At 45.7% G+C, this 27728-nt stretch overlaps 1 protein-coding gene across 2 annotated transcripts in view; it reads left to right on the forward strand.

The window, feature by feature from the left end:
* The first annotated feature begins 159 nt into the window (after nt 1-159).
* The window catches only part of KMT2A (lysine methyltransferase 2A), a 50322-nt gene continuing 22753 nt past the window's right edge, over nt 160-27728 (forward strand). For both annotated transcript variants that reach the window (XM_063310854.1, XM_063310855.1), the window contains exons 1-15: nt 160-552; nt 14807-14876; nt 17308-19973; nt 20868-21045; nt 21267-21501; nt 22233-22297; nt 22410-22766; nt 23362-23435; nt 23836-23964; nt 24331-24444; nt 24951-25097; nt 25280-25375; nt 25652-25772; nt 26182-26295; nt 26741-26925. In XM_063310854.1, coding sequence (XP_063166924.1) covers nt 175-552; nt 14807-14876; nt 17308-19973; nt 20868-21045; nt 21267-21501; nt 22233-22297; nt 22410-22766; nt 23362-23435; nt 23836-23964; nt 24331-24444; nt 24951-25097; nt 25280-25375; nt 25652-25772; nt 26182-26295; nt 26741-26925 — 4929 coding nt within the window. In that variant the 5' untranslated portion in view covers nt 160-174. The remainder of the gene's footprint in view (nt 553-14806; nt 14877-17307; nt 19974-20867; nt 21046-21266; nt 21502-22232; nt 22298-22409; nt 22767-23361; nt 23436-23835; nt 23965-24330; nt 24445-24950; nt 25098-25279; nt 25376-25651; nt 25773-26181; nt 26296-26740; nt 26926-27728) is intronic.

The following is a 27728-nucleotide window of genomic DNA, read 5'->3' on the forward strand; positions in this document are numbered from 1 at the left end:
GGGCCGCCCGCGGCGCCTTCTGGCTCAGGCGGGGCGCGGGGCGGCGCTCCGGCGGGGCCCGGGAACCTGGATGGGAGGCGCGCGTGTGCAGCGCCCCTAGGGGCGGGTTATGCGGCAGGCAGGTTCCCGGGCGCGGCCCGGCCCCGCTCTCTGGCGCTTCGCCTCACAGGAAAGATGGCGCACAGCGGTCGGTGGCGCTTCCCGGCCCGGCCCGGCAGCGGCGGTTGGGGCCGCCGCGGGCTGGGGGGCTGCCGCGTGCGGGTCCCGGCCCTGCGCAGCCTGCGCGGGGAGTCTCCCGAGGAGCGGCCGGCGGGCGGCGGCGGCGGCTGCGGAGGGGCCGCAGCGGCGGCGCTGGCGGGAAGCGGTGGAGGGGGCGGGGCGGGCGGCCCCTCCTCAGCCGCCGCCCCCTCTCCGCCGCCCGCCGCCGCCGCGCTCCCGGCCAGCGCGGGGGTGGCGCCCGGCTTCGACGCGGCGCTCCAGGTCTCGGCCGCCATCGGCATCAACTTGCGCCGGTTCCGGGCGGCCTGCGGGGCCGAGGCGGGCAGCGGAGAGGTGAGGCGAGGCGAGGCGAGGCGGGGCGGGGCGGGGCGGGGCGGCCCGCGAGCGCCGGGCGGGTGGGGCTGCTCTCCCTCGCCGGGAGCCGCCCTCGTGCCGAGGCGACGCGTCCCCGGCGCGGGGAAGGGGCACGCCCCCTCCTCGCCTGCGATGCTGCCGCCTCCGCCGCGGGAGCGAGCGGCGCCGCGCCGCCTCGCGGCTCTAGCCATCCATGTAGACTGTCGGGGACGCTCGGAGCCCACCGGGCGGCCGGCCCGCGCTCTCCTCCTCTTCCCGCGCGCCTTCACGGGTGCGAGGCGCGTCGCGGGCGCGTCCCCTTGGCGGCCGGCGGAGGACCCGCGAGCGCGGGACGCGGCCCCTTCCGGGCAGCCCAGCGGAACCGCCGCGCGATTGATGTCCCGAGCCAGCGCGGGGACTCCTGGCGGGTTGCGGGGCCAGCCTCTCCGGTGCCCGGCCGTCTTGCTTGAGGCCGCGCTCTTTCTCGTTAAGCCAGTAAATGAAGTCTTAGGAGTTGTAGAAAAGGGTGGGGCAGGGCATCTTTTTCTCTCTTGGCAGCATATTTGCCGTTGATGGCCCCGTGCACACTATTAAGGCTGCCTAAAGGCAAGGCAGCATTTTTTGCATATTCGGATGACTCCTTAAGTATAGAGGAAAATAGTACTTTGTGTTTAAAGAGTGACAGCCTCCATTCACAATAAGGTCTTATATTGTTTAACCAGTAGACTGCTGTAAAATTTCTTTATTGGGAAGTAGTATACAAATATTTTAAATATAGAAGGCAGGTGGCTCCATTGAGTGCCACATTCCCATCCTCTTTGTTAATGATATGTTTTGCAATGTAACATGAGAATCAGAGGTTCTCCCCCATCTCCCATGTATTATTGAGGTCTATCTTAAAAAATCTCTGAACCTTTCAACAATGACCGTCAGGAGCTCACATCAAGATTATGACCTGGCTAAGTAACTGTGCAGCCTTTTTCTTCTCAGTGATTTCCAGGGTAAGAATATGTTTCTCCTTCCCTAATTCTTGTTATCAAGTGATCAAAGCACTTCTTATGTGTGATCATGGTACATGCTATTCCCAAACCTACGCTCTTAGTATCCACAAATTGAGATGATATAGATTTTTTTTTTAATCTGTTCAATCGTGTCCATTTCCTGGAGACTGCCTGGACAGGTCCCTGCAGTTTTCTTTTCACGGTTTTTCAGAAGTGGTTTGCCATTGTCTCCTTCCTAGGGCTGAGAGAGAGTGACTGGCCCAAGATCACCCATCTGGCTTCGTACCTCAGGCAGGACTAGAACCCATGGCCTCCCGGTTTCTAGCCCGGTGCCTTACCCACGACACCAGACTGGCTCTTTATGGTATAGATGTACTTGAAGTAATATTTTTTTGCTCAATTTCCTTGAGCTTTGCAAAAGTATTACAGGAATTTTTCTCCTGCCAAGTTGAAGTAAGTCTTGGAGAACTGATTTGCAGACAGGTAGACAGGTTGCTTGTGTGTTAGTGTAAAGCTTTGAAAGGTTCTTGCTACTCTTCTTCCTTCTACTGACATCACATTAACATTCCCTGTATTGGCTACCCAGTGAGAATGAAGTCTGGGAAGACTTGAGATTCAATCCATACATGGTTTACTTATATAACATCCCATTGAAATCAGGGAAGATAAACTAACTCAGTGTAATTCCTTTGAGAACTGCAGTGTTTTGGACAGGCAATTTGCTGATTTGAGATTAACTTCTCAAGTACCTTGTAATCTGTAGCACACTTAGAATTTCTGAATGTAACAAGGTGTCTCTGTGGTCCTGCCTGGCATTTTCAGTGTTAACCAGGATAGAACTGTTGCATATTTATATCAAAGAGCAGTTATTCCACTCCCCCCCCTTCAGCATAGACACATTTTTTCTTTCTATTTATGAAGAACATACCTAGAGTCTTGTCTGTTTCCCTGCCATGGTTGCACCTGATTGATATGCTATGGACAGTTATATGGTACTTATATTGGTCATGAATCCTTGAAAGTCAAATCTCTTAGTGAAGTGAATCTGATACCAATTGCTTCTGGTTTTCTTGTCAGGGCCAGGTATATTTACACATGGCCATTACATTGTCTTGCATAAGACTCTCCCGCTATGTTAATGCTAGATAATACTAGATGTGCTTTGCCACAGTCCTTATGACTTATATCTTAAGCACAGTAATGTTAATACTTAACATTGGTATCCAGTTCTATCTCTTAGATGCTCAGGGCAGTGGGCTGGGGCTCATTTTATTCTTCACTGCATGACCAGTCAGAATGAGAAATAGTGCACCAAATCATTCAGGCAACAGGCTGTACCACACCTCCCCTTGCTCTGTCAGTGCCATTAAACAGGCTTAAACAGCACATTCTATGTTCATAAGGAGCCTCTCAAAGGAGTAGCTGTTGGTCATGACTTGCTGGAATGAGGGAAGGAGGCAGTGCTGGGGAACAAGACATACTTTAGATATATATGTAAGAATATTTTTACTGCTCATTTTCAACAAAATTTCAGTACGTGCATAGTAAAGCTATCCCGTTTGCAGATGTAAAGCATTTGAGAAGACCAGTGTTATGGATGAAAGTCTGTATACCTTTTGCATTGTGCAGAACTGTACTTTGAAGTCCTGGGCGCCTCTGAACTTGGTTGTTTGCTTGCAGACATTTCATTACCTGACCAGGTAACATCTTCAGTGCAAGTGAGCATCAGGTTTGCTCCCTGTGTATATACAATGGCTTGCCCTGCCAGTGTTGGTGGGGGTGTGTTTTCTCCTTGGTAGTTCCTTGATTAGGGTATTGTTTTCTGCTTGATTGTTTGTCTGATGTTAATCCCTGCTTATCTGGGTGTTGGTTGCTGGAGAGGATGCATTCTGGTCTTTTTGTTTCCTTCTTAGCTTTATTATTATCTCTTTTGAATGGTGTGTAAATGTGGTGTATCTCTATGTGTCTATTGATGGCTGATTTGTCTGAATGTCAAGCTTCCAGGAATTCCCTAGTGTTTTTGGATTTAGCTTGGTCTAGGATGGTCCCAGTTTTGCCAGTAGAAACTATGGTTGAGTCTGTCCATGTGTGGTGAGATTCAGGAGTTTTCTTCATGTCTTCTGAGTGCTAGTTGGTGGATGTGCTCTGCCAGTCTTCTGCCTGTCTGTCCTACATAGTGGCTGTTAACAGTCCTTACTCTGTATACTGTAGATGACTCCTGTTTTTTCTTCTTGGGCTACTGGGTCTTTTGGTTTAGTTAAGATGTTTTGGAGGGTTTTAGTTGGTTTGTGTGCTATGGTGACGCTGGGTGGTTATGACAGTCTGTTGGTTGTTTCTGAGATGTTTTTGATGTATGGCAGTGTTATCCTTTTCATAGCTTGTGTTGATTGTGCTGTAATGTAATGTCTGCAAGAAAACAACAAGGCTCAGAGAGCACCAAGGACTCCACAGTTCAACTCTGAGATACATATATTCTCTTCTATTAGAACTGTACTTGGGTAATGTATTGGACTTGTTTGTTGACACAGATTTTGCAAGTTATGCTACCCTCCCCCCAATATATGGGAACATTCTCAAATCACATAGCGCAAGCTTAGGGCACCTGGAGTCATGAGCTTATTCCTAGCTAGAAGGGCTGCACTCAGTCTGAGGCAGGATGTGTCCTTGGTTCACAAGAGTGCCTTCCTTTGCAACAGTAAGAGAGACTGGTTTGCCTTCAGATACTGCTGGTTCTAGAAGGATTCCTAGATGCTTGAAGAATTATACTGTCATTAAAGTGGACAATCCTGTTTAAAACTCTGGATGATCTAGAGAAGATTGCTCCATGAGCTCAGTTTCCTTGGTTTTCTATGGAGCTTTGGATGATGAAATACTTGGATAGGCAAATAGCCCATTTTGGGACTTATTCTATAGTTGTAAAATTGTACTTCTCTTCTAGTTGATGTACTGCTTCAACTGACTTCAGCTGTATAATATGTTATTGTTAATATTGCTGTTTCTTTGAATTATTTAAACGAGGCATAGGATATAAATAGAATTAGTTGGTAAAAGGTTGGATCTGTTCAAGACCATAGGATCTTGAACCCTCAGTGATTTGCTGTGATAATTTTCCTAAACATTCTGTTCACAAAATTGGTTATATGCTAATGAATTTCAGCGTTAAAAGCAGCATCTGGGGGTTGACAGAGACATCTGCTTATCCGATTTTGATAGATGAATTTTACCTTTTTTTCTTTTTTACTACAACTCCATTTCTGGAGACTGAATGACTTACAGTACTGATATTACAAGATTATAATATGAAGCCATCTATTTGCTCTCCTGACTAATGGAATCTAGCCAGTAGATGAGTAGTGTTGATCACAAATGTAGCCTTGAAGAAAGGCTATTGTCCTGTTTCACTAAAAGAAACAATTATAATATCATTAATAAAATCATATTTCAGTCTCATCATTATGGGTAATTACTAGCTAGTCTTTGCCAATTGTAATTCTGTTAGAATAACTAGGGACAACTCAATTGCAAACTTGTTTGAATAAAGCTGAGTATTTGAACATTTTCTTATCTGAATTCAAGCTCAGTTTTAGGTAAAAAACATTCTTCTTATGGCTTAGCCCAAATTATACAAAGGAATGTCCTGCTGTTTTGCTGGATTTTTATCTAGCATTCAGTAACATTGACATAGCATCCTTCTGGAACTTTTATGAGATTTGGAAACACCTGTTTCTTATGGTAGGTTGTGATGTGGTAACAATTTCAGATGCAGGTGCTAAGTTCTGCTTCTTAGCATATGGCTGTAGCTCCCAATGTGGTGGCCAGGATTGCCAGCATCAGCACCGTCGGCCGCTAGCCGTCCTTTCGGCTTTGAGCTAGCTGCGTCATCACGTCTGGGGCTAGTTGAGCTCATCCTCTGTTCCTCCCCAGTAGCATTTTGACCATCTTCCGACCTGGGGGTCTCATCTTCCGATGGTATACCGACATATCTCTGGTTGTACTGATCCATTTAGTTTTCACGGTAAGAATACTGGGGTGGGTTGCCATTACCTTCCCCAGGGATCGCATTTAGTCTGACCTCTCTGTCATGACCTTCCCGTCTTGGGTGGCCCTTCACGGTTTAGCTCATGGCATCATTGAGGTGCTCAAGCTCCAGCACCACGACAAGGTAACGATCCTTTGCTGAAGGAACTTTTAAGTTAATTTTTAAAAATAGGAAGCTGCAGAGCAAAAGCCTCCAGCATAATTTTCATTAGCAGGAATGAACCCCATGAACTTTCTTAGAAAATAAAAATTATGGATGGATGCAGTCCAGTGGTTGGTTTGGAGGTGTACCCATCTGTCCAGAAAAGAGACAAAGTAAACAAGAGTAGAAAGCATCTATAGTTGACAGGTAGTCTTCGTGTAAATTAGTACTTTGTAATTGGCTATGTCCCCATGACCACCAATTCGTAAAAAGCTATGTCCCCATGACCACCAATTCGCAATTTTTTTGAGTGCCTACAACATACCCTCAAAATTCTAAGTGTGCCTATGAGCCCCAAAACTATGTGAATTTTAGAGCTCTACTTCAAATTTATTGCTGAATGTTTCTGTTATATAAATCACATTGGGAGCCTTGTCAAGGCTGAAAAATGATATTAAAGTATTTTAAATATGTAAATAGCCAATTTGGCATATGAACTAATAGTTGGTTCAAAGAATAGATCTCATTGTCCCTCCTGCCATTCATCCTGCTCCATCTTGGCTTCTCTCACACAAACATTTTTCAATAGCGTTGTTGAAAATGCCTGATGGTTGTTTCCTTAAAGCACAACCTTAGCTTCTAAACTGAATTCCTGGGATAATTATTGTACCAACGGGGTTGTAGGAGTTAGGGTACTGACGTGGACATGGTGCCCTTGCTGGTCCTGAGGGTTATGGCTGATAAGATTTCCCATCTTAACTTCACAGTAGAGGCAGAAGTCCTGAAGTAGCAGGGGAACTGTCCAGCCAAAGGTTCTGACTGAACTGGTGCAGTCTACTCTGCTACCTCTTTATTGCATATATAGAACAAACTAAAAACCTAGATGCTGAAGGCATTATCTCAGTCTTCTTATCATTGTTTCACTGAAGAATATTCCTGTTGGGCAGTGGGATATATTGGTCTTAAAGTCTGGCAAGCTGGTGTGAGCTTCCAGAGGTACACGGTGTACTACTATGTATGTATGTCCGGAAGATTATTTGAATCCAGTCTTGGAGTCTTATCTGGAAAACAGAGCCTGACTAATAAAACTCAGGATGCACTACAAGATAACACAGGTGGGGAATGGCTCATCCGAATATTTGAGATCTTCATTGCTTAAATTGCAGTCTTAATCCAGTGTTTAGTCCCCTGCTTCACATTGATTCACACTATCCACTTTGCATATCTGACCTTCAAGTTGTAATTTAAAAATGGCTCCAGAATGTCATTTAATTGCTTGCTTTACCACCGCTCACTTTTGGGTTTAGCTCAACTTTAATATGCTCTGTGATGGAAGCTACTTCTTAAGTGAGGAAGTATGAGGCAGGCCTTGGGGGATTTGTGCAGTAGCACATATAATTCTGTCTAATCATTTTTGTTTTCTCAAAGGTTTGCATGCTATAGAACACTCAGACTTGCAGTAACCAGTAAAGGTGGCAGCACCTTCCCAGCTTTCACTTTCTGCAGGGAGTACAAAATTGAAGGCTATTCTGTGATTCTGTTTGAAGCCTAAGCCATTAGGCAGGGAAGTCTGTTCATTCTTACTTTTCTTCCCTGGTCTTCTGTTTAGTGGGATGTCTGGCTTCTGTCTTGGCAGAGAATTTGCTTTCTTAACTGAGGGGAAAAGATCCTGACAGTCAGCTGGGGCTTATTTGTGCTGCTGGAGTACCAAAGATGTTATATTACTTTCTTGGCTCCAGAGAAACCCAAAGCAAAGTCATGTTGGGGAAATGCTTTTTTACTGAATGTGGTAAATCCTCATTAAATGCTGACACAATAGGATTCTTGTCTTGGAACTCCTGTTTCTGTGGTAACTTGGACTGACGTTTCTCAGTAGATCTATATCTTTCTTCAAAACGGGTAGCTTGTGTCTGCAAACTACAGCTTTGGCTGTATTCTTTCAAAGACTTCAAAATAAGTTTTTTAGTAAATTGGTATTTTAAAAAATGTGTGCTTGTAAGATACAAATTTGGTCTCACATTCTTTGGGAGATTATTTTGGAACATTCAAGCCTTTTATCATTTCAAGTGGCTTTGGGGCTGCTGGATGGTTATTCGAATTGGGCAGTCAACTTCTCTGATCATGCTTTAAAACTTCAGGTATAGAGCTAGAGGAGTTCCATTTCTACCTCCCTTCTAAACATTACTTTGGCAAGGAGTGGAAGGGAAGATGCTACAGAGCAGTGAAGGGGAGTGGGGGAAAGCTTTCCTCTTTAACAGCAGTATAATCATAAAAGCAAGAAGTGCAGGCCCATGGTCAAACTGATGTTTTTACTGTCAGACTAACCCTACTTCATTTTTTAAATTGGCCAATTGTCTTAACAGATTGTAGCAATGCACCTCAGTCTTAATTTCAGCAAGGTATTTGACAAACTACTGCATGTCATTCTGATTTCCAAGCCAGAATTGCAATATGGGCTGGTTGGCATGCTGTTAAGAGGCTGGTCCACAACTGTTTTGAAATCTGTACTCAAAGAATTCTCATTAGCAGTTCCTTATTTAAACTGAAATGAAGTACTGTAAGACTTGGTCTAGGAATGGTACCCTTCAACATTCTTAATGGCTTAGACTAAGAGGTAAAGGGAATGTTTATCCATTTCTAAATCATACAAAATTATTTGATATAGCTACTGTATTACTAGAGAGAAAGAGCAGCTTTTCTCCAATAATTTTCTTTTAAAATGTGTTGGGGGGAGATTAAATCTTAAATTTGTTGAGAAACTGGTAGTGAGGGCAGGTGACTGTTCATTCATAATACTCCAGAAGACAGAAACAAATTCCAAATTATTTTAACTGATTAGAGAAGCAAACTGAAAATGACAGGATGAAATTTAACGAATGTTAACCTTTTTTTCCCCCTAAAGGAAAAACTCTGTAATCAAATGCAAAAGAATAGCATGGGAGATTCCTAGCTTGGCAATAATAAATGTAAAAAGGACTTTGGATCATAGTTGATCACAAACTGATTCAGCAATGTAATATGGGTGCAAAAGGGCAGTTTTAGGTTATATTAGTAGAAGTATAGTGTCCAAATTGTGGCAGAAAATAGTTTCACTCTATTCTGCAACTGTCCTGATTGCTGTGTCAGCTTCCGGACACCGAACTTAAAGAAAGCATCACACAGTCTATACCAAGTGTAAATAAGGGCAGTGAGGATAATTAGGAAACTAGGAGTAAGTTCACTGAAGAGACGTTGAAATAGAAAAAAACAGGGTGGGGTATATTATTAGCTCTCCTGAAGTACCTAAAAGAGTGTTACCTGAGGAGCTGTGACCTCTTGTTGATTATCCCAAGTCCAACATTTTAGGAAGGCAGGATGTAAAACAACAGCAACAATTCCTTCCCAAAGGTAGAACCAGTGATTTTAGAGAGCTGAAGTGTTCAGATGGCATCTAGATAGCGATCCATTGAGGATACTTGAAATTGGATTAAGCTGGGAGTTGGACTCAGTGGCCTCAAATGGCCCCGTCCAACTATCAGAATACATTTCAGTTTCCCTAACTGCTGTTCAGTGGTTCTAGTCTTGATCCTGTCTGGAATTCTTGCAGGTAGCAAACTTCTCTTTCCTAGTAAAGTCTCCTTCAAGTTGAGCTTGACTCCTGGTGACCATGTATTTTCTTGTCCATACCATGATCAATTTAGTTCTATTTATTGAGGACTTGATCAAAATAACGTTTGTTTGTTTGTTTATGTGCCTTCGGGTCAATGTTGACTCCTGGCGACTGCTTAGACAAGTCCCTGCAGTTTTCTTGGGAAGATTTCAGAAGTGGTTTGCCATTGCCTGATTCTTAGGGCTGAGAGAGAATGACTGGCTCAAGGTCACCCAGCTGGCTTTGTGCCTAAGACGGGATTAGAACTCACCGTCTCCTGGTTTCTAGCCTGATGCCTTAATCACAGATACTCCTCGGTTAACAACCAATTGTTCAGTAACCATTCAAAGTTTTGACAGCGCTGAACAAGGAGCCTTTCAGCTGGTCCTCAAAGTTATGGCTGTCACAGTGTCCCCGCAGTCATGTAATCATGATTCAGGTGCTTGGCAACTGGCAAACAATTACTATGGTCACAGCATCCCATGGTCACATGTTTGCCATGTGTGACCTTCACTGCCAGCTTCCAACAAGCAAAGTCAATGGGGAAGCCAGCAGGAGGTCACACATGGCGATCATGTGATGTCACGCTTAATGACCACAACTGGAACTACCATCATAAGTCGGCACAGTCATGTGACATTGCACTTTATGGCCGTATTGCTTAGCGATAGAGTTCCCGGTCCCAATTACTGTTGTTAACTGAGGACTCCTGTACACCAAACTGGATCTCTAGTATAAAAGTACTAGTAGTATAAAGTATAAAATAGAGAACACAAAATTAATCCAGTCATTTTGTATCTGTAATACTAAGTGTTCATAGTATGTTTACCATAGAATTCATATAATCTTTATAACTAAATATCATAAACTAGAAGAGGTAAGCATATAAGACTAAAATCTATACTATACACTTATACTATGAAATAACAATAATGCTAACATCTGTAGAATTAAGAGCTATAAATGAATAAATCTATAGTTCTAAGATCAAATAGTTTTAAAATTAGCTTAAGTAACTTAAAATAACTTGGCCTTAGTTCTAACCCTAACCCTAGAATAGTATCTAATCAAGTCAAAATAATTATAACAGTTTACAATAATAAAAATTAGGTGTTAAGATCAAAATATTAAAACAGCATGTCTATAGGCCAATTTAACTTAGTAGACTTCAGTTGTCCTATTTTATATGTTGCTGCACAGAATTTGGCTGCATTAAAACTGACTGGAGACTCGATATCTGAAAGTAATAAATTGTTATAGAACTGATTTGTACAGCCTGATATCCTTTTGAGTAATGGATGAATGAGATAGCAGTGAGTCTTTCTAGTATGTTCAGTGGAGAAGAACATATTTCATAGTTTCTACTTGACCATCATTGCATGGACACAAATGGTCCGTAGAAGGGATCCTACTATATTTTCCTATTAACCCAGCTGGGTGGAGGTGCTGAAATCTGCCAAAGTATAGGCCTTTGTGTATTTACTTTTGCTAATAGGAAGATTTGAGGCCATGGCCAGATCAGATTGGCACGCTGTGACAATTATAAGAGCTCCAGGTCGTACCCGTTGGGAGTAAACAAGCAGGAGATTAGCCCCAGTACAGACAATGTCTTCACTACAGATATTTTCCATGCAGTTTGAAAGACATCCAGAATCATTAGCAGGGCTAACCCTGTTGGAAAAAGGGATAACGGAGCTGACTATGCCACCTTATCCATGCCTGTCTTCAGACATATCAAATGCAACAAAGCAGCCCTTAGGCATGTTGATTATTCAGGTTCCAGGAGGATGAAGTTAGAAAAACTGGGCTCTATAAAAAAAAATGTGCTATGGATTTGGCTTCAAAAAATTTAAGGGTTGTAGAAGCCATCCCTATTTAGGAAAAGAACCCTTAAGGTTGCCAACAGCACTTCTTGGAACATGCTATGCCACATATGATCCATGAGCCTTGCTTGAGCCAGATGCTTACCTGGCAACTCCCAAGTATTTAAATTACAGTATTTGTTCAGTTAAATTTCTGTTGATCTGCCAGCAATGTAATCTTGATTTTCTGACAAAAAACATAGCTTCGGTTTTGGGGTAACATATTTCTATCTGATTCTCTTTGTTATACTGAAGAACCCCCATAGTGCTAATAAATCCTATTAGGATTCCAGGAAGAATTACCATAATATCTGCATTAAACTGGAAATACATTTTCTGCCAATTTAGGAGGATAAAAGTTCAGATGGCTCAACAGACCATTTATACAGAAATTAAAAAAAGAACAAGCATACAACCTTGACTAAATTGGAATAGCATTTGTCCCGTTTCCCAGAAGAGTTATTTGTGGCCTTTAGTACTGCATCAATATGTAAGGCACATGTCAGTAGTAACATGCAGTGATCAACTGTGGAGGCAATAATATAGAATTACTGTCTTCTTTTGGGATATTTTTTCAACTTCCAGTATGGCCTGAAACTCTGGTATTTCCAGATGGTCTTCCGTCCAAGGATTAGCCATATCAATCCTAACTTCTAGATCAGCCAAGCTACTACATGGCTGTAAGTCTTTAGGCATCAAAACCATATGTTGCAATTATGGAATAAAATATATTATACCTGACTAGAAAAGTCACCATTTTCATTTTGTACAAATCAGCATTTGGCCTTTGAAAATAAATAGAACGTTAAAATAAAGAAGGCAGTTTTTCCAAGAGGCTCAGCTGGATCTAATTTGTGAAGGCAAATGTGAGTGGAGGGCTTTTCTGTTTTTGACATTATTTTTCTCCATTCCACTCCACCCCAGTCCCTACCACATGAATGTTTCTTCTCTCTGGCTGTAATATATATGTGGGGGGGAGAGAGAGCCGTGGGGCCAGCCAAGTCCATGACTAGCTTCAACGGACATTTTAAAATTTTTATTTATTTTTATTTAATTTATTTAATTTGTCCCCGCCCATCTCCTCCCATTGGGGGACTCTGGGAGTGCTCTGAATTGTGGCACAAGCCCTGTTTTTCATAAAGTCACACCTGAATTTGGGGCTTTCCAAAAGAGCGGCCTTTAAGTCCCAGGTTAGTCATGGCTTCCAAACAATACCCAGTGCCCCCTTGGGTCACTCTCTCCTGATGGCATAGGACAGCACCCCCAGGGTAGCAGTATCAGGATGTACCCACCCAGGCTGTGGGATATTGCCAGTGGAAGTGCCTGGGAAAAGAGTGAGCAGAGCAAACACAGAAAACTCTTATAGCCAGCTATCGGGGGTGACTTAGCAAGTCTGTCAAGGAGCAGAGTTTGCTGTCCATTCATGCACTCTTGGGTATCTGCTGTGCTTGACATCCTCGGTGGTTATGTCATGATGCAGTAAATCCTGAATGAAACCGTGCTCTAAGGTTGTTGACTGTTGGGCTTGGAAGGGAAAGGGGAAAACTGGAAAGAACAGGAGCTTGGGGTGGCTAAATTCAGAAGCTGAGTTGCTGGGGCATTGGGACTCCCAGGCTGCTGGCACCTCCACTCTGCGCCTCTCTCCGTCCTTCATCCAGCTGCACCACGCAGAAGGAAGGAGTGGCGGCGGAGCCGTAACTCAGTTGTTGAAGCGCTGGAGGACTTGCAGCTTTTGATCTTGAAAAACTCTCTTTCCTTGTCTGAGATTAGTTGGCTGCAGTTTCTTTCAGAATTTCTTGGACTGATAAAACATGGCTTCCTGGAAAGAGAAAAATAGACTTTGGCAGTATGAAACTTTGGTAGCACGACAAAACCTCTCTGCTGGCTTGTCTGTAGATCCGTCCCTGCTTAGAATCTGTGTGCTTGTTAGAGCAGCCCCTGCTGAGCTGAAGCTGCTGTGCTTTCTGCCCCAGCGCCTCTGCCCGTCCTCAGCCAAACATTGTTTACCTCTTGCAGGGAGCCCCACGTGTCCAAGGGGAGGGGCTGGCAGAGCGGCTCCCTGCATGGCTGTGTGCAAAACCGGAGCCTTCCCAGAGTTCCACAGGCTGATGGGCTGAGCTGAGCTTGGACCATAGAGCCGGTCCCCAAGTCCCTTTTTGTCATAGGCAAAGCACCGCTTCAGAGGAGGTGTGGTTGCCATTTTCCCAGAGGAGATTTCATGCATACCCTGCTCTTGCTTTCTCTCTCACACGTGTAAAGATAAACCACATAATACCAATCAGAGATCTTGCAATTTAATGCCCCAAATCAACCCATCTCTTTGTTTCCCCTTCAGTGAGGGCACAAGTATCAAAATAAAAATATGGGAAGGCAGCTTTTCTACCAAGCGACTTTTCCCAGCACATGGCTCTTTTCCTGTCTCTTCTCAGAATGAATGTTCCAAATGTGCCGTCAAGTACCCTGATCTCTCTGTGTGAGTGGGGAGGTGGTCCTGGAAGTTCATGAGCCAGGGCATGATTGGTACTCATTAAGAGAGGGCAAGAGAATCTTGTGGAAGATTTAAGTGCAGAAAGCAGGAAGCAGAACCTATGGTTCCTGACATAGCAGGAGCAAAACTGGGGAGCCGACAGTGTCCGCAACATCTCAAGCATTGTGCTAAAGGTCCTTGCCCAGAGGAGGCTGGTATGCCTGTCAGATGCAGCAGCCTAGGCTCCAGAGAGATCCTAGGCCAGTTCCAGCCTTTTTACTTCTAAAAAGCTTGAAAACATCGTGGCTCAGAGTTTGCCATAGTGACAGAGCCAGCACTAGCAAGGGAGCAGATAGTTGGTGACTTTTCAGCTGCAGACTGAGCTGAAATGCTAGCCATGCAACAGCCCAATGTACAGCATAAGGCAATGGCATTGGCTCCTGCTGTTGGTTCTACTCTCACCCAGATTGCTGCCCCTAAACATGGAGGTTCCATTTAGCCATCTCTTTGCTCACACCCACTGAGAAGCTTCTGTTCCCTCTGCTGTGGAAATTACTAGGCCTATTTGTAGATGGATGTCACAAGTGATTGCTGTAAAGACAGCCTTCTGTTTATATGTTCTAAAACAGCATTTATTGAAGAAGTGGCTCTTAAAAGAGGTGACTTTCCCTTGTGTGAAAGGTGAAAGGTCCCCTGTGCAAGCACTGAGTCATGTTTGACCCTTTGGGGGGACGGTGCTTTCACGACGTTTTCTTGGCAGACTATAGCGGGGTGGTTTGCCATTGCCTTCCCCAGTCGTCACCTTCTGCAAAAATGTTTTTTCTGGAGAACAGTCTTAAAGATGGGGCTTTCTTGGTTTTTTTCCAGGTGTTCAGAGGAGCTCCATAACCCAAGGCTTGTCCCAGGCTGCCTTTTGGGCTTTATGCTGCATTTCTATTGGTAGCCTGTGATTCCTGCTATGTCAATCCAGCAGATGCCACAGCAGATGTGTTGCTAATGAATTTCAACCTCCAGTTATTTGAGAACAGGCAATTGGCAGTGCTGTTGATTTTTCTCAACTGTATTTCATTTTCACTATAGCTTTTACTTAAACCATTTCTTTCTCTCTTTTTGCAGGACGAGCAATTTCTAGGTTTTGGCTCAGATGATGAGGCCAAAGGAACCAATTCCCCCAAATCCCGCACAGGTAAATTCAATCTACTGCAATCTGAACCATATTCAGTGGAATTTGCTTTAATGGGATTTAGATGTGGCTGGTCTGATGAATGTATTACTGAGTGCTACAACCTGAAATATGCCTTTGGTGGCTTCATATAGTACACTAAGCCATAGCTTTTTTCAATTATTATTTGCTACATAGAGCCATAGTGGCTAGGTTTGCATACTATTATTTATTTGCTTATTTCATTGGATTTGTTGAAGCCACCCAACTCCAAGAAGATTCTGGGTGACATACAATAAGTCCAACAATATATTAAAAACACAAGTAAAAGCCACATTACTGCCCAGATCAAAACAAGACTCCCAACATGGAAGAAAATCCAACAGTCAGTGCTCTCTCCTCTCCTATTCAACATCTACATGATGACGGTGAGTTCATCCGTCACCATGGGGTGAGGTATCATCAGTATGCTGATAATACCCAGTTGTACATCTCTGCTCCTGGCGAATTAAGTAATGGTGTGGATATCTTATCCCAGTGTCTGGAAGCTGTGAGGGTCTGGATGGGGAACAACAGGCTTCAACTGAACCCTGGCAAGACTGAGTGGCTTTTGGTTTTGAGGCCCTCTGGTTCTGGGACTATACCATCATTGGTACTAGATGGGGTTGCACTGCTCCAAACAGGCCCTGTGCGCAACTTGGAGTTTCTCCTGGACTCTCAACTCCTGCTCAATGAGTAGGTGGCAGTCATGATTAGGAGGCCTTTGCACATCTTCGTAGTGTGCCAGTTGCGCCAGTTCCTGGACTGTGGGGCCTTACTCATGGTCACTCATGCCCTGGTCACCTCCTGGTTGGACTACTGCAATGCACTCCACATGGGGCTGCCCTTGAAGAGTATCTGGAAACTTCAACTGGTGCAGAATGTGGCAGCATGGGCAATTACGTGTGTTTTTGGTAGAACACATTACACCTCTGCTACGCCTCTGGTTACCAGTCTGTTTCTGGGTCCAATTCATGGTGCTGGTGTTGACCTTTAAAGCCCTTCATGGCATGGGACAGGGTTATTTGAGGGACCATCTTTCCCTGATTTCATCTGCCCATCCCACCAGATCCAGCAGGGAGGGCATGTTGCGGATTCCGTCATCTAGGGAGCTACATTGGCAGGCCCTGGCGGCAGGCCTTTTCTGCTCTGGCGCTTGCACAGTGGAACCTTCTCCCCCCTGAGGTGAGGTCAGCCTTGTCACTCCTGAGGTTTTGAAGTTCCCTCAAGACCTGGTTATGCCAGCAGGCCTGGGAACCCCAGGGGACAAGTGACCTTTTTAGGTAATGATTGTTTATATGTTTATTGTTTTATTGCATTGTTATACACCGCCTAGAGTCACTTTCGTGAGATTGGTAACTATATAAATTTGATGAATGAACAAACAAACAAACAGGGCTGTGCAGTATAGTAACCTGTAAACCATGACTTACAGACCCTAAAGTCAGAAATCACTATAGATCTTTTTTGCATCTTTTTGGGCGCGCTGTATCACTATAAGATTCCCCATACCATTTCTCAGAAATGACTTATATCTCATGAGCTTTTGCAGCAGGAGAATATTGGCAGGGCTTTGTTACATCACAGACAGTGTAAAGTGAGTCTTGGCTGCTGCAGTCTGTCCGTTTTGGAAGATGAGTTCTCTGCTGCTGGGTCTTGGCATAACAGGGAGGTATTTTAGTGGCTTTGTCCAGCTTTTTTTCTGAAGATTAGGTCAATCATTAACTGGGTTTATAATGTGTAAAATGTTCCTGTGCATGATTGACTGGATGGTATGACTTAGTCTGTTTGGACTAAATTTAATCCATTGGAAGTTAATCAACCCCTTTGGGTGTTCCAGCCATACACAACCTCCTTCCCATTGATTCTGTCCTAGTCATTATGTATTTTTCAAGTGATCAAGTGAAATGCCCTCTAATGGTAATGTAAATGAACTCTGTTATTAAAGTCTGCTTTGAAAATCCTCGTGGAAAAAAATGAAATTTAAAGTCAGAAATGTGGTTTCTGGGTTGTTCATAGTGTCTTAATCTATGGCTAGTAGAAGTAGCTGGGAAATAGGAATTCCAGCTTCCCTTGCTGTTGAGCTCCTAGGGCTAGTTTGTAACCCAACAAGGAAAGATCCAGGGTGACTTCTCCTGTTCATGCCCAGCCATTGTAGATTTTTGACTTAATTTATGTCCAGGTAAACGGATTGAATCAATTCTTCTAGCATTATAATCTTAGTAGACTACATATGCATACTGAGCCTATTTGTATACAGTTCAGACATTGATCTGTTACTCATAAAACTATGTAATGTTAGAACTTCCTTGTTTTCCTTTTCTTGCCTCATTCTTTTTTTCATTTTGTATCATGCCTGAAAACAAGGATTTCCTTGTTTAATGTACCCATTTCTGTTCTTTTTCTGCAATCTCAGTCAAAGCTAGTGCACGTAAACCTCGTGGGAGACCCCGGAACGGTTCAGACCGAAGTCCAGCTGCACTATCAGAGTCCTTGCCACTATATTCACCTTCAAGCAAGCTGGAACCTACATCCATGGAAAAAATAAAGAGGAAAGAATTTAAAAGTGGAGAAAAGCGTCGAGGGAGACCTCCTGCACTTACCAGTGTGAAATTCAAGATCAGCCATAAAGAGGGCATTCCAGATGCTCAGAAAGGAGGGAAGGAAGAAAAAGAGAATGTGAAGAAAATAAAGCGGGCACCATCCGCTACCTTTCAGCATGCTGCAAAAATTAAGAAATTAAGAGCAGGCAAACTCTCTCCACTGAAGTCTCAATTCAAGTCCGGGAAGCTCCAGATTGGGAGGAAAGGGGTTCAGATTGTACGCAGGAGAGGGAGGCCGCCATCTTCTGATCGCTTGAAAACTATGCCAGCTCTTGTAAGTTCCCAGCTGGAGAAAGTCCAGAGGGCACGAAAAGAGAGAGAAGGTGTACCATCACTCCCCAAAGATGAAAAGCCAACAGTCAGACAGAGCCCTCGCAGACCAGTAAGGATTATTCCTTCCTGCAAGAGGACAGATGCCACAATTGCCAAGCAGCTCCTGCAGAAGGCTAAAAAGGGCGCTCAAAAGAAAATGGAGAAAGAAGCAGCAAAGCTTCAGGGCCGGAAGGGAAGGACTCAGCTCAAAAATATTCGGCAGTTCATTATGCCTGTCGTGAGCGCCATCTCTTCACGGATTATCAAGACTCCCAAGCGTTTCATTGAAGATGAAGACTATGATCCGCCAATTAAAATAGCCCGCTTAGAGTCCACCCCAAACAGTCGCTTCAGTGCTACCTCTTGTGAGTCGAGCGAGAAGTCCAGTGTCGCATCTCAGCACTCATCCCAGGTATCTTCAGATTCCTCAAGGTCCAGCAGTCCAAGCGTTGATACATCCACAGATTCTCAGGCCTCCGAAGAGATGCAGGCTCTCTCAGAAGAATGCAACAACACTTCAGAAGTCCATGCTTCTTTGCCAGTGTCCACTTCCCCTGATAATGAGAGTGGAGAGAGGAGGAGCAGGAGGAGGTTTTCAATGGCAGAGAAGAATTTTGTGCCGAAAGCAGCTAAAAAGCTGCCCAGCCTCCAAAGCGTGTCCCAACAGCCATCCTCTTCTTCCTCACCGCCTCCCCCACTCCTCACCCCACCTCCCCCACTGCAGCCTGCAGCCAGCATCTCTGACCACGCGCCCTGGCTCATGCCTCCCACCATTCCTTTGGCATCACCCTTCTTACCTTCTGCTGCTGCTGCCCCCGTGCAAGAGAAACGGAAGTCGATCCTCCGAGAACCAACATTTCGTTGGACTTCTCTGAAGCCCTCTAGATCTGAACCCCAGTACTTCTCCTCTGCCAAGTATGCCAAAGAAGGTCTTATCCGCAAGCCGATTTTTGATAACTTCAGGCCGCCACCCCTGACACCTGAGGATGTGGGCTTTGCTGCTGCTGGCTTTACCTCTCCTGGGGCCACGGCTCCTGCCCGCTTATTTTCTCCTCTTCATTCTGGAACAAGATTTGATCTACAGAAGAGAAGTCCCCTGTTGCGAGCTCCAAGATTCACTCCCAGCGAGGCGCACTCACGCATCTTTGAGTCTGTAACATTGCCATCTTCAATTAGTCGAAGCGCTACAGGAGGCACTGCAACAGCAGCTTCTTCAAGAAAACGAAAGAGGCGAGTGTTCAGTCCAATTCGATCGGAACCAAGGTCTCCTTCACACTCCATGAGAACAAGAAGCGGAAGACTCAGCACCTCTGACCTTTCCACGCTCCCTCCATCATCATCAGTCTCTCCTTCCCTAACAAGTATTTCCGTGGGCTCCCTTACCACTAGTGCCTTAAACACCACTTTTGCTTTTCCTTCACATTCTCTGTCCCAGTCGGGGGAATCAGCAGAGAAGAGCCAGAGGCCGAGGAAGCAGGCGAGCCTTCCTGCCGAGCCATTCTCCGGCGGCACCGCTCCCCTTTTTCCTTGGTTCACACCAAGTCCCCAAACAGAGAGGACCAGGGGCAAAGACAAAGCCACTGAGGAGCTATCCAAAGACAAGGAAAGGGACAACAGTCCCGAGAAGGAGAAGAACAGAGAAAGAGATCGAGACAGGGAGAAAGAAAACAAACGTGAATCCAGGAAAGAGAAGAAGAAGAGGGCTTCAGAAATCCAGAGCAGCTCTGCTTTATTCCCGTCAACTCGAGGCTCTAAAGGAAAGGTGGTTGTCAGTGAAGATGCAGCAGCCGCCTCTTTTGCCAAAAAACCTGCAGGGCGGAGGAAACCGACAGCTGCTGATCCAGCAGCAGATGTCCCTGCTGTAGTTCTTGTGGACTCGGCCACCATCAAGACCAAGCTCCCCAAGAAAACCCGAGGGGGCTTAGAGAAGTCGAGCCTGGAACTTGGTCTGGCAGCCTCTTCTGCAGAAAAGGAAGAGTCTTTGCATCTTCCTGCTGCCTCGGTTGGCCCTGTGAAGCATTCCTCCATCAGCTCAGTACTGGCTCATGCTGACAAACTTCCAATGACTGACAAGAGGGTGGCCAGCCTCCTGAAGAAAGCTAAAGCCCAACTATGTAAGATTGAGAAGAGCAAGTCTCTTAAGCAGGTGGATCAGCCCAAAGGACAGGTATCTCCCAAAAACAGTGGCTTTAGAAGGGAGGTAGTGTAGTGAAGATAGTAGGTAAGGCAACAAAGGGCAGTGCTCCCCAGACAGAATAGTGAGGCAAGACAGTTGACACGGGCATCCTGAAAAGGTGCCAGTGAGACCGGTCCCTGGGCTTCGCTAAGCAAACTCAGAAGCTGTGAACCAGAAAATGTTCAGTGTTGTGCTGCTGCTGCTGCTCTTGAGCATTGGTATGCCTTAAGCTGTTTGCTTAAAGCTTCCCGTGTCTTGCCTTCCTATGGGATCTTGCTAGGGTTTTGCAAGGAACTTTAGCACCCATGAGAATGGGAACACAGCAGCTGCATCTTTCCAGGAATGGCTTGTGGCTGTAACTCTGTAACTACCTCTGTTAATGCTCATGGATGGGTGCACCTTTCACACCCCAGTGCAGTCCAGAACATCTTTTTGGAATTGAATTCAAAGCATTTTGTAGCTCTAGACCAAACATCTCAGGGGAAGAGTTAAGTTCTGAATTACTGCAGAGAGGTTCTTTTTTTAAAGTTTAAAACTTCTTTCATACTTTTTCTTTTTCCCCCACCCATCCCAGCAGTCTTGGGATGTTATATATAAGAAGCCACTAAACGTCTTGCAGTATTGTTGCTGTTATTTCTAGTAGATGCTTTGTGTGAGCTCGTACACACTGAGCAACTTGATGTGTTTTGTGTATAAAACTGCAGAATTGCAGGGTTTAGGCAAAATGTTACTTTTTGCTGTCCTGTGGGAGAGGACCCCCTTGGAAGTACGATTTCAGGGAAGGCCAGGAAACCTGTCAGCCATGCTTCTCTGTTGGGTTTGAGTTGCTCAGCAGGATGATTGTTAGGGCCGACTGTTTCCATCTGTTTCTCTGCCGGAATCTAGGGTCAAGAGAGCGATTCCTCAGAAACCTCTGTGCGAGGTCCACGCATCAAACACGTCTGCAGGAGGGCAGCCGTAGCCCTCGGCCGCAAGCGGGCTGTCTTCCCAGACGACATGCCTACTCTGAGTGCCTTACCATGGGAAGAACGGGAGAAGATACTGTCTTCCATGGGGAACGATGGTAGATATTTTGATTTGCACAGAAAGGCAGAATTCCTTTCTTTATATCAAGGGGCGTTAGAAGTTAACATAAGAGTGACTGCAGAATGGAAGAGCGGTTCTTCAAAAACATCTGCATCGGCCCTGTTGTGGTGCTCCTTTAGAAAAAATGCAAGCAGCACCATTTTCACCCCCCTCTCTGTTGTTGGCTGCTGGATTAATGGCAGGCATTCTCTTTGACAGACAAGTCCTCCATTGCTGGGTCAGAAGACGCTGAGCCCCTCGCGCTGCCCATCAAGCCCATCAAGCCAGTAACCAGAAACAAGGCTGCTCCGGAGCCTCCGGTGAAGAAAGGCCGGCGGTCGAGGCGCTGTGGGCAGTGTCCGGGCTGCCAGGTCCCAGAGGATTGTGGCGTCTGCACAAATTGTCTGGACAAGCCAAAGTTTGGCGGGCGGAACATAAAAAAGCAGTGCTGCAAGTAAGTGTGTCGGTTGGAGGCCTCCTTAGGGCCTACTCTTCCTGGGGACCGTGGAGGACCCCAAAACATCTGTTCCACTCCCGTAGAGGAGATGCACAGGACCCCAGACTTCCCCATGCTTTGGGCTCAGTTTCTGCCCTTCTCATCCAAGTGGCAGCTGGGTTCTGATGGCTTCTTTCTCGGGCAGTGGCCATGGAGGAGCAGGCATGTGTAGCTGGAGCAGAGGGGAGCTCAGATAAAGATCTTTGCCATGCTTGAGGCAGCTGCCACTTTCTGCCACTTTGGTGTTGGTTTTTCCTCCATGAAAGCCAAGAGAAACAGGAGAGCGGCTCCCTTGTGTGATTCTTCCTCTGAACAGTCTGTCCCTCCATCACTTGGACTTGGGCTGCCTGGCCAGTCAGAGTTTGGACAGAGAAGGGGAATGCTTGTGCTTCCTCTTCTCTCCTTTGGACAAAGCCTCAAGCTTTGATTCTTTTGAGTGCAGCTGAAAGGCTGATGCCACCAAGCATGTCCTGTTGGGTGTGATCAGTTTAGGTGCCCAGACTTACCTGGGGGCTTTGAGGGGTTGAATGTCTCTGGTGCTCAGCCCCAGGGGATGTCTTTTCACAGGATGCCCCTCTCCCCCCCAGAAAGTCTGTGAGTCAGAAGCAGCGAGGGCTGGCAGAAGAGGAACCCTCACATGGTGTGCTTAGTAATGTGTCTTTCCATCTCCTCCTTTTCTCTTTCCAAAGGATGAGGAAGTGTCAGAATTTGCAGTGGATGCCATCAAAAGCTTATCTCCAGAAACAAGCCAAAGGTAGGAAGCTCTTTTATTTGGAGAGCGAGAAGATGTGGGGTGCTGGTGCCTTAAAGGGAGCAGGTCCAGATGCGGGTGGCAATTGTGTCGAAACTCATTTTCTGCTTTGCAGCTGTGAAAAAAAAGGAGAAGAAATCCAAGCCCAGTGAAAAGAAAGAGAAGATCCAGGGGGAGCCAGGGCAAAAAGCAACAGCTCCTCCACTTGCTTTGGGGAAAGAGGACCATGCCTCAAGGAAGGGCAGCGAGCCTGCCCGGAAGACTGGGGAAGAAAAGATCGAGGAAGGGCCGCTGCCGCCCCCAGTTCCAGACCCCAAGCAGGCTCTTCCCTCTGCCTCCCGGAAAACCAGCAAACAAGCGCCGCCTCCCATGCCCCCCACCCAGCTGCCCAGCTCCGGCCCACCCAGAAAGGAAGCCCCCAAAGCCATCCTTGCCGAGCCCAAGAAGAAACTAGCACCACCACTAGAAGCAGGTACGTGTCAATGGGCGCTGGGGACGGCTGGCGGCCTCTCCGAGACCAACGAGCCTGCTTTTTGGAGAGAATGAACTCCCTCCCTGTTGTATTGCCGCCTCCAGCGGGGAAGAAGTGCCCCACCTCGTGGCTCTCACGCAAGCGGGAGCAGCTTATGGTGCTGACAGCCACGTGAGGAAGCAGTGGATGCTCCCTCCACAATAAGCGGGACTCGCCTTTCTCTTTCGTAATCGTTTGTCCTTTTTCTCCCTCTTACATGTGCTAGTTTGCCATATGCACGCCCTGTTTCTTTAGCAAAGCATGCAGTGCTGTGGAAATACCAGGACGAAGCATTCCTCTTGCTTCTGTCTTTCAGCTTAATCTAGGCCCATGCCTAGAGCAGAAAAAGCAGATCTCATTGGAGACTAGGAACTGGGCTGGGGTATAACTTGTCCGCATTATCCTAAGGGGGAAAAATGAGGTTTGTTTCTAGAGCAGTATGGTAAAGCAAAAAGTGGAAAGCATCTTGTTTTCTGCTCTAACAAGGTCCCAAATGCCTCTTCACTTCTAGAGATAAATCTTAGGTTATTACAAAGTATGTTTGCACTTTTTCTAGCCATTGAGCAAAACAGACAGAAGAAAATCATTCCTCGTCCAAGCTTACCGGTGAAACAGAAACCAAAAGAAAAGGTAACCTAATGTTTCGTCTTGTTTCGAGAGAAAAAAGTGTGCTATGATTGTGTCCTTATACTTAAGGCCCTATCTTGACCTTGCTCCCTTCCGAGGACCCAGACCCAGTGCACCATCCAAAGGCCAAGTACAAACCTTGGCCCCCAAAAAGGTTGTGTGTGCGTACACGTACAAAATACTAGCATTCCTGGCCTTTTAGGAAAAACCAGGTACATAATATCTATGTAGTATTTCTGCCATATTGCTTCTTGTCTGGTGGTGGTGATAACTCATCAGTAATTTTGCTCTAAGATTGGCCATTTAATACAGGGTAGGCAAGGGTGCCTGTGTGTTCAATTAATCTATTCTGAGGCACGTTTGAGGAATAAGAAATGAAATATTTTGTCCCCCAACTTTCTAGGAGAAGCCCCTACCAGTCAGCAAGCCAGAAAATAGCACACTCAACACACTGAGCCCTTTATCAAACAACAACACTTCCAAGCAGAAGCCCCTGACAGATGGTGTTCACAGGATCCGAGTGGACTTCAAGGTGACAAGAGGGCTTTGGGCATTGCTTTCTCCCTCGGGACCACGGCTTTTCTAACTGGTGGTAACAGTGCCCTCACTTTCCACAACGTTGTTCTGCTGAGAGTTGCTTCCTTTGGAGCAAACAGCCTTGAGCGCATGGCAGAACGATGGAGAATTACCAGGGGAACCCTAGCAGTTCCATAAAGAGGCTTTTGAGGGTTTAATGATCACTTGCGTAAGAACCAGAGTGAAGAAAACAGCATATGCTTTAGCAGGCAACTAGAGCATTGCAGGAGTGAATTTTGATGGTCCCAGTCCCTGGTATCTGCACAATAGTTGGCCTTGCATAGATATTCCTTTCTCAGGTTCTTGCTTTTGTGCTTTTTAGGAGGACTGTGAGGCTGAAAGCGTTTGGGAAATGGGTGGTTTGGGTATCCTAACCTCCATTCCTATAACTCCCAGAGTTGTCTGCTTCCTGTGTGCCAGCAGCGGGAACGTGGAGGTAAGGGCTCAGAGGGAGTGTCCAGGTGTGATTTTTTTTCAGTTGCATTAAGTTAAATTTGTTACATGTGGATGGAATTGAATCCTTAAAACAATTCATTATTTTTGCAGAATCATCAGTTGTTTTAAAAGGTTTTTATTTGCCCCTGAAACCACAAGCCAGTCCAGCTTTCTTGGCTCTTCCTAAGCCTGATAAATATTTTTTGCTTGTTGCAGGGTCGGGGGTGGCTGCAGAAGCAAAATTGCTCATAGACAAATAATTGAAGTTGGAAGGTGGTCTAAAAGCATCTCTGAATGATTTTGTTTATGGACCTAATTTTGTACTACTTTGGATGTTAATAGGTGGGGATGTTATGCAATCATTCATTCAGTTTGTACTCTGCTTTCCAATTCAGTTAGACGCTCAAGGCAGCTTGAGTTAAGAACCAATCCATCAGAGCTAAGCTAATGAGAGAGAGGGATGCAGTAGACATACCTGATTGGCTGATTTTGTTTGTTTGCTTGTAGTTTGTGTATTGCCAGGTCTGCTGTGAGCCTTTCCACAAATTCTGTTTAGAGGTTAACGAACGCCCCCTGGAAGACCAGCTGGAAAACTGGTGCTGTCGGCGCTGCAAGTTCTGCCACGTGTGTGGGAGACAGCATCAGGCCTCCAAGGTAACAACCTCAGTTTCTGGTGCCTGCCCAGTTCTTTCTCTGGAGCATGGGCCTAATGTTAGAATGAAGGGCTGCTTGGATGGCAGCCTGGTGACCAAATTGGTCTGGACAGATGTCTAGAGGCCTAAAATGCTGTATTCAGGCTTTGTTGAATGTTACTGCTGTTTTCTACAACCCCACAGCAATTGTTGGAGTGTAACAAGTGCCGGAACAGCTATCACCCAGAGTGCCTGGGACCTAACTACCCAACCAAGCCTACCAAGAAGAAGAAAGTTTGGGTAAGTTTGTCATAGGAATGTGGGTGTTTCTAAGGTAGACTTCGTTGCTTGTAACAAAAGTCATTTTAAGAAAAAGGAAAGAGAGTAGGTGGTGTACAAATTTCTGGGCAAAATAGGCATGTTCAGGTACACGTTTCTTGCTGGTTACCTTTTTATTTGGCGGTTGTGATTTCTTCATTTAACTGAATTTTGTATCTAGTTTGATAGAGATAAATTAATACTTCTCGGAGAGTGAGCAATCCTTGAGAAAAGCACGAGCTCTTGTTCTCTTTCTAGATCTGCACCAAATGTGTCCGCTGCAAGAGCTGTGGAGCAACGACTCCGGGCAAAGGGTGGGATGCGCAGTGGTCCCATGATTTCTCTTTGTGCCACGATTGTGCCAAACTCTTCGCTAAAGGTGCGGAAAGGCTGGGAACGACTGAACCACACTGCTGAGGCCCGGGGGCCTCGGAGGGCTGGCAGCCATTCCACCTGAAGGGAGACCCTTACTTTTCCAGATTGCCCCCAGAAGGGGGGTAGTGAACAGCTTCCTGTGTGGAGCTACACACTGCCTGATGCATCAATCACACTAAGACACGCATTGCTTTAGCTGGGGCTCATTAAATCAGCCACAATAAGCCATGTTTTACAAACCAGGTTGTATAAACTCCATCACTGAACTGAGCTAGTAAAGAGGGTTTTCCCCTGTCAGTCGGTGACAGAATTTACCAGCAGCCGTGCTTGCTTTATGAGTCATCCCCAGACTGATGTTTAGCCCTGGCGCTCTGACTGCGTGGGCCTACTGCATTATCTTGTCCTGCTTGCAGGGAACTTCTGCCCCCTCTGTGACAAGTGCTATGATGACGACGACTATGAAAGCAAGATGATGCAGTGTGGGAAATGTGACCGCTGGGTTCACTCCAAGTGTGAAAACCTCTCTGGTGAGGAGGAGCCTTTACGGTCAACAGACTTCACCCTTAGATTACTTTTGCAGATCACTGTGGTGTAAGAAAAGGTGGGGAAACTCCTCAGTAAAGGTTGGTATCCAGAAATTCCTCCAGCACTCGTGAACGGAATTGCAGTTGTGTTGAGCTGTGGATTGAACCCAGTTACAGGGCAGAGTTGTTGCCTTGGATCTCGGAGGGAGGCATTAGTCTACTTACACTAGGAAACTATACATATACCCACTCAAGATGTCCAGCAGGGCACATTCCTCTCATGCATAAGATTGCTGAGTTGCCAGGCACCACATTGTCCGGGTCCGGAGACATCAGGGCACATGTGGGCGCTGAGTTAGGCCCTTATTCTCATACCCTCTGTTCTGCCACTGGGCAAGGCATCCTTCTGAAATCTGGCACCCATAACCGTTGTCGTTTCTTCCTTCAGATGAGATGTATGAAATCCTCTCTAACCTTCCAGAGAGTGTGGCTTACACCTGCATTAATTGCACTGAGCAACATCCTCCTGAATGGCGGCTGGCACTCGAGAAAGAGCTCCAGCTTTCTTTAAAGCAAGTTTTGACAGCCCTACTGAATTCTAGGACAACCAGCCATTTACTACGTTATCGACAGGTACGTCTGTCTTTTCTTCCTTCCAAAACCGACTGACTGTCTGTCTATGAAAAGTTGTTATTGGAAATGTAGAATTTCTATGAAAAAAAAGAGCTCACCTCACCTCACAGGGTTGTTGTGGGGAAAAATGGGAGGAGGAAGGAGTATTAGGTAAGTTAGCCACCTTGAGGTATTTGTAAAAATAATAAAGGCGAGATAGAAAATAAATAAAATAAAATAAATTAACCATGCATCACAAGTCCTAAGTCGTGGGTGGGGGAGAGAAAATTTCATACATCACAGGTATCTCGATTTTGTATCTCGACCACCAGAATTCATATGGCAATGACGATCCTGTATCAGTTAAAGTTGGAGGAGTCCCAGACAAAGGCTGCTCTACAGCAACAAGCTCTTTTAGAACCATGCTGCCTTCTCTCTCTAGTAGCAGCTTCCCAAGGCCCTGGCAGAACTTACGAGGTTGTCCTGGATCCCCCCTCTGCCAAGTGGATCACTGCAGGAGTCCCCCATTTTTCCATTCCAAAGTAGCTGTTAATTCCCTGGCTTCATAGACATGGTGCAAAGAAGCCCTCCCTTGTCAGCTGCTTTTTTATCTTTGTGCATTGCCCAAAATTTTACAAGTTTTCAACATAGCCCATGTTTCCCAACAGTACCTGTGTGAATTTTGAAGGGGCTGTAGGTTTAAAAATGTGTCAAACAGTAATGTACTAGGCGTGGATGTCTGCAGTTCTGTGGAAAGGGAGCTTGAGGAGCTCGGTTGTCCAAGAGGCAGGCCAGTGATTTTCCTAAGGTGTGAAAGTAACTTC

The sequence above is a fragment of the Candoia aspera genome, chromosome 9 (assembly GCF_035149785.1).
Source record: "Candoia aspera isolate rCanAsp1 chromosome 9, rCanAsp1.hap2, whole genome shotgun sequence".
NCBI classification, from domain to species: Eukaryota; Metazoa; Chordata; class Lepidosauria; order Squamata; family Boidae; genus Candoia; species Candoia aspera.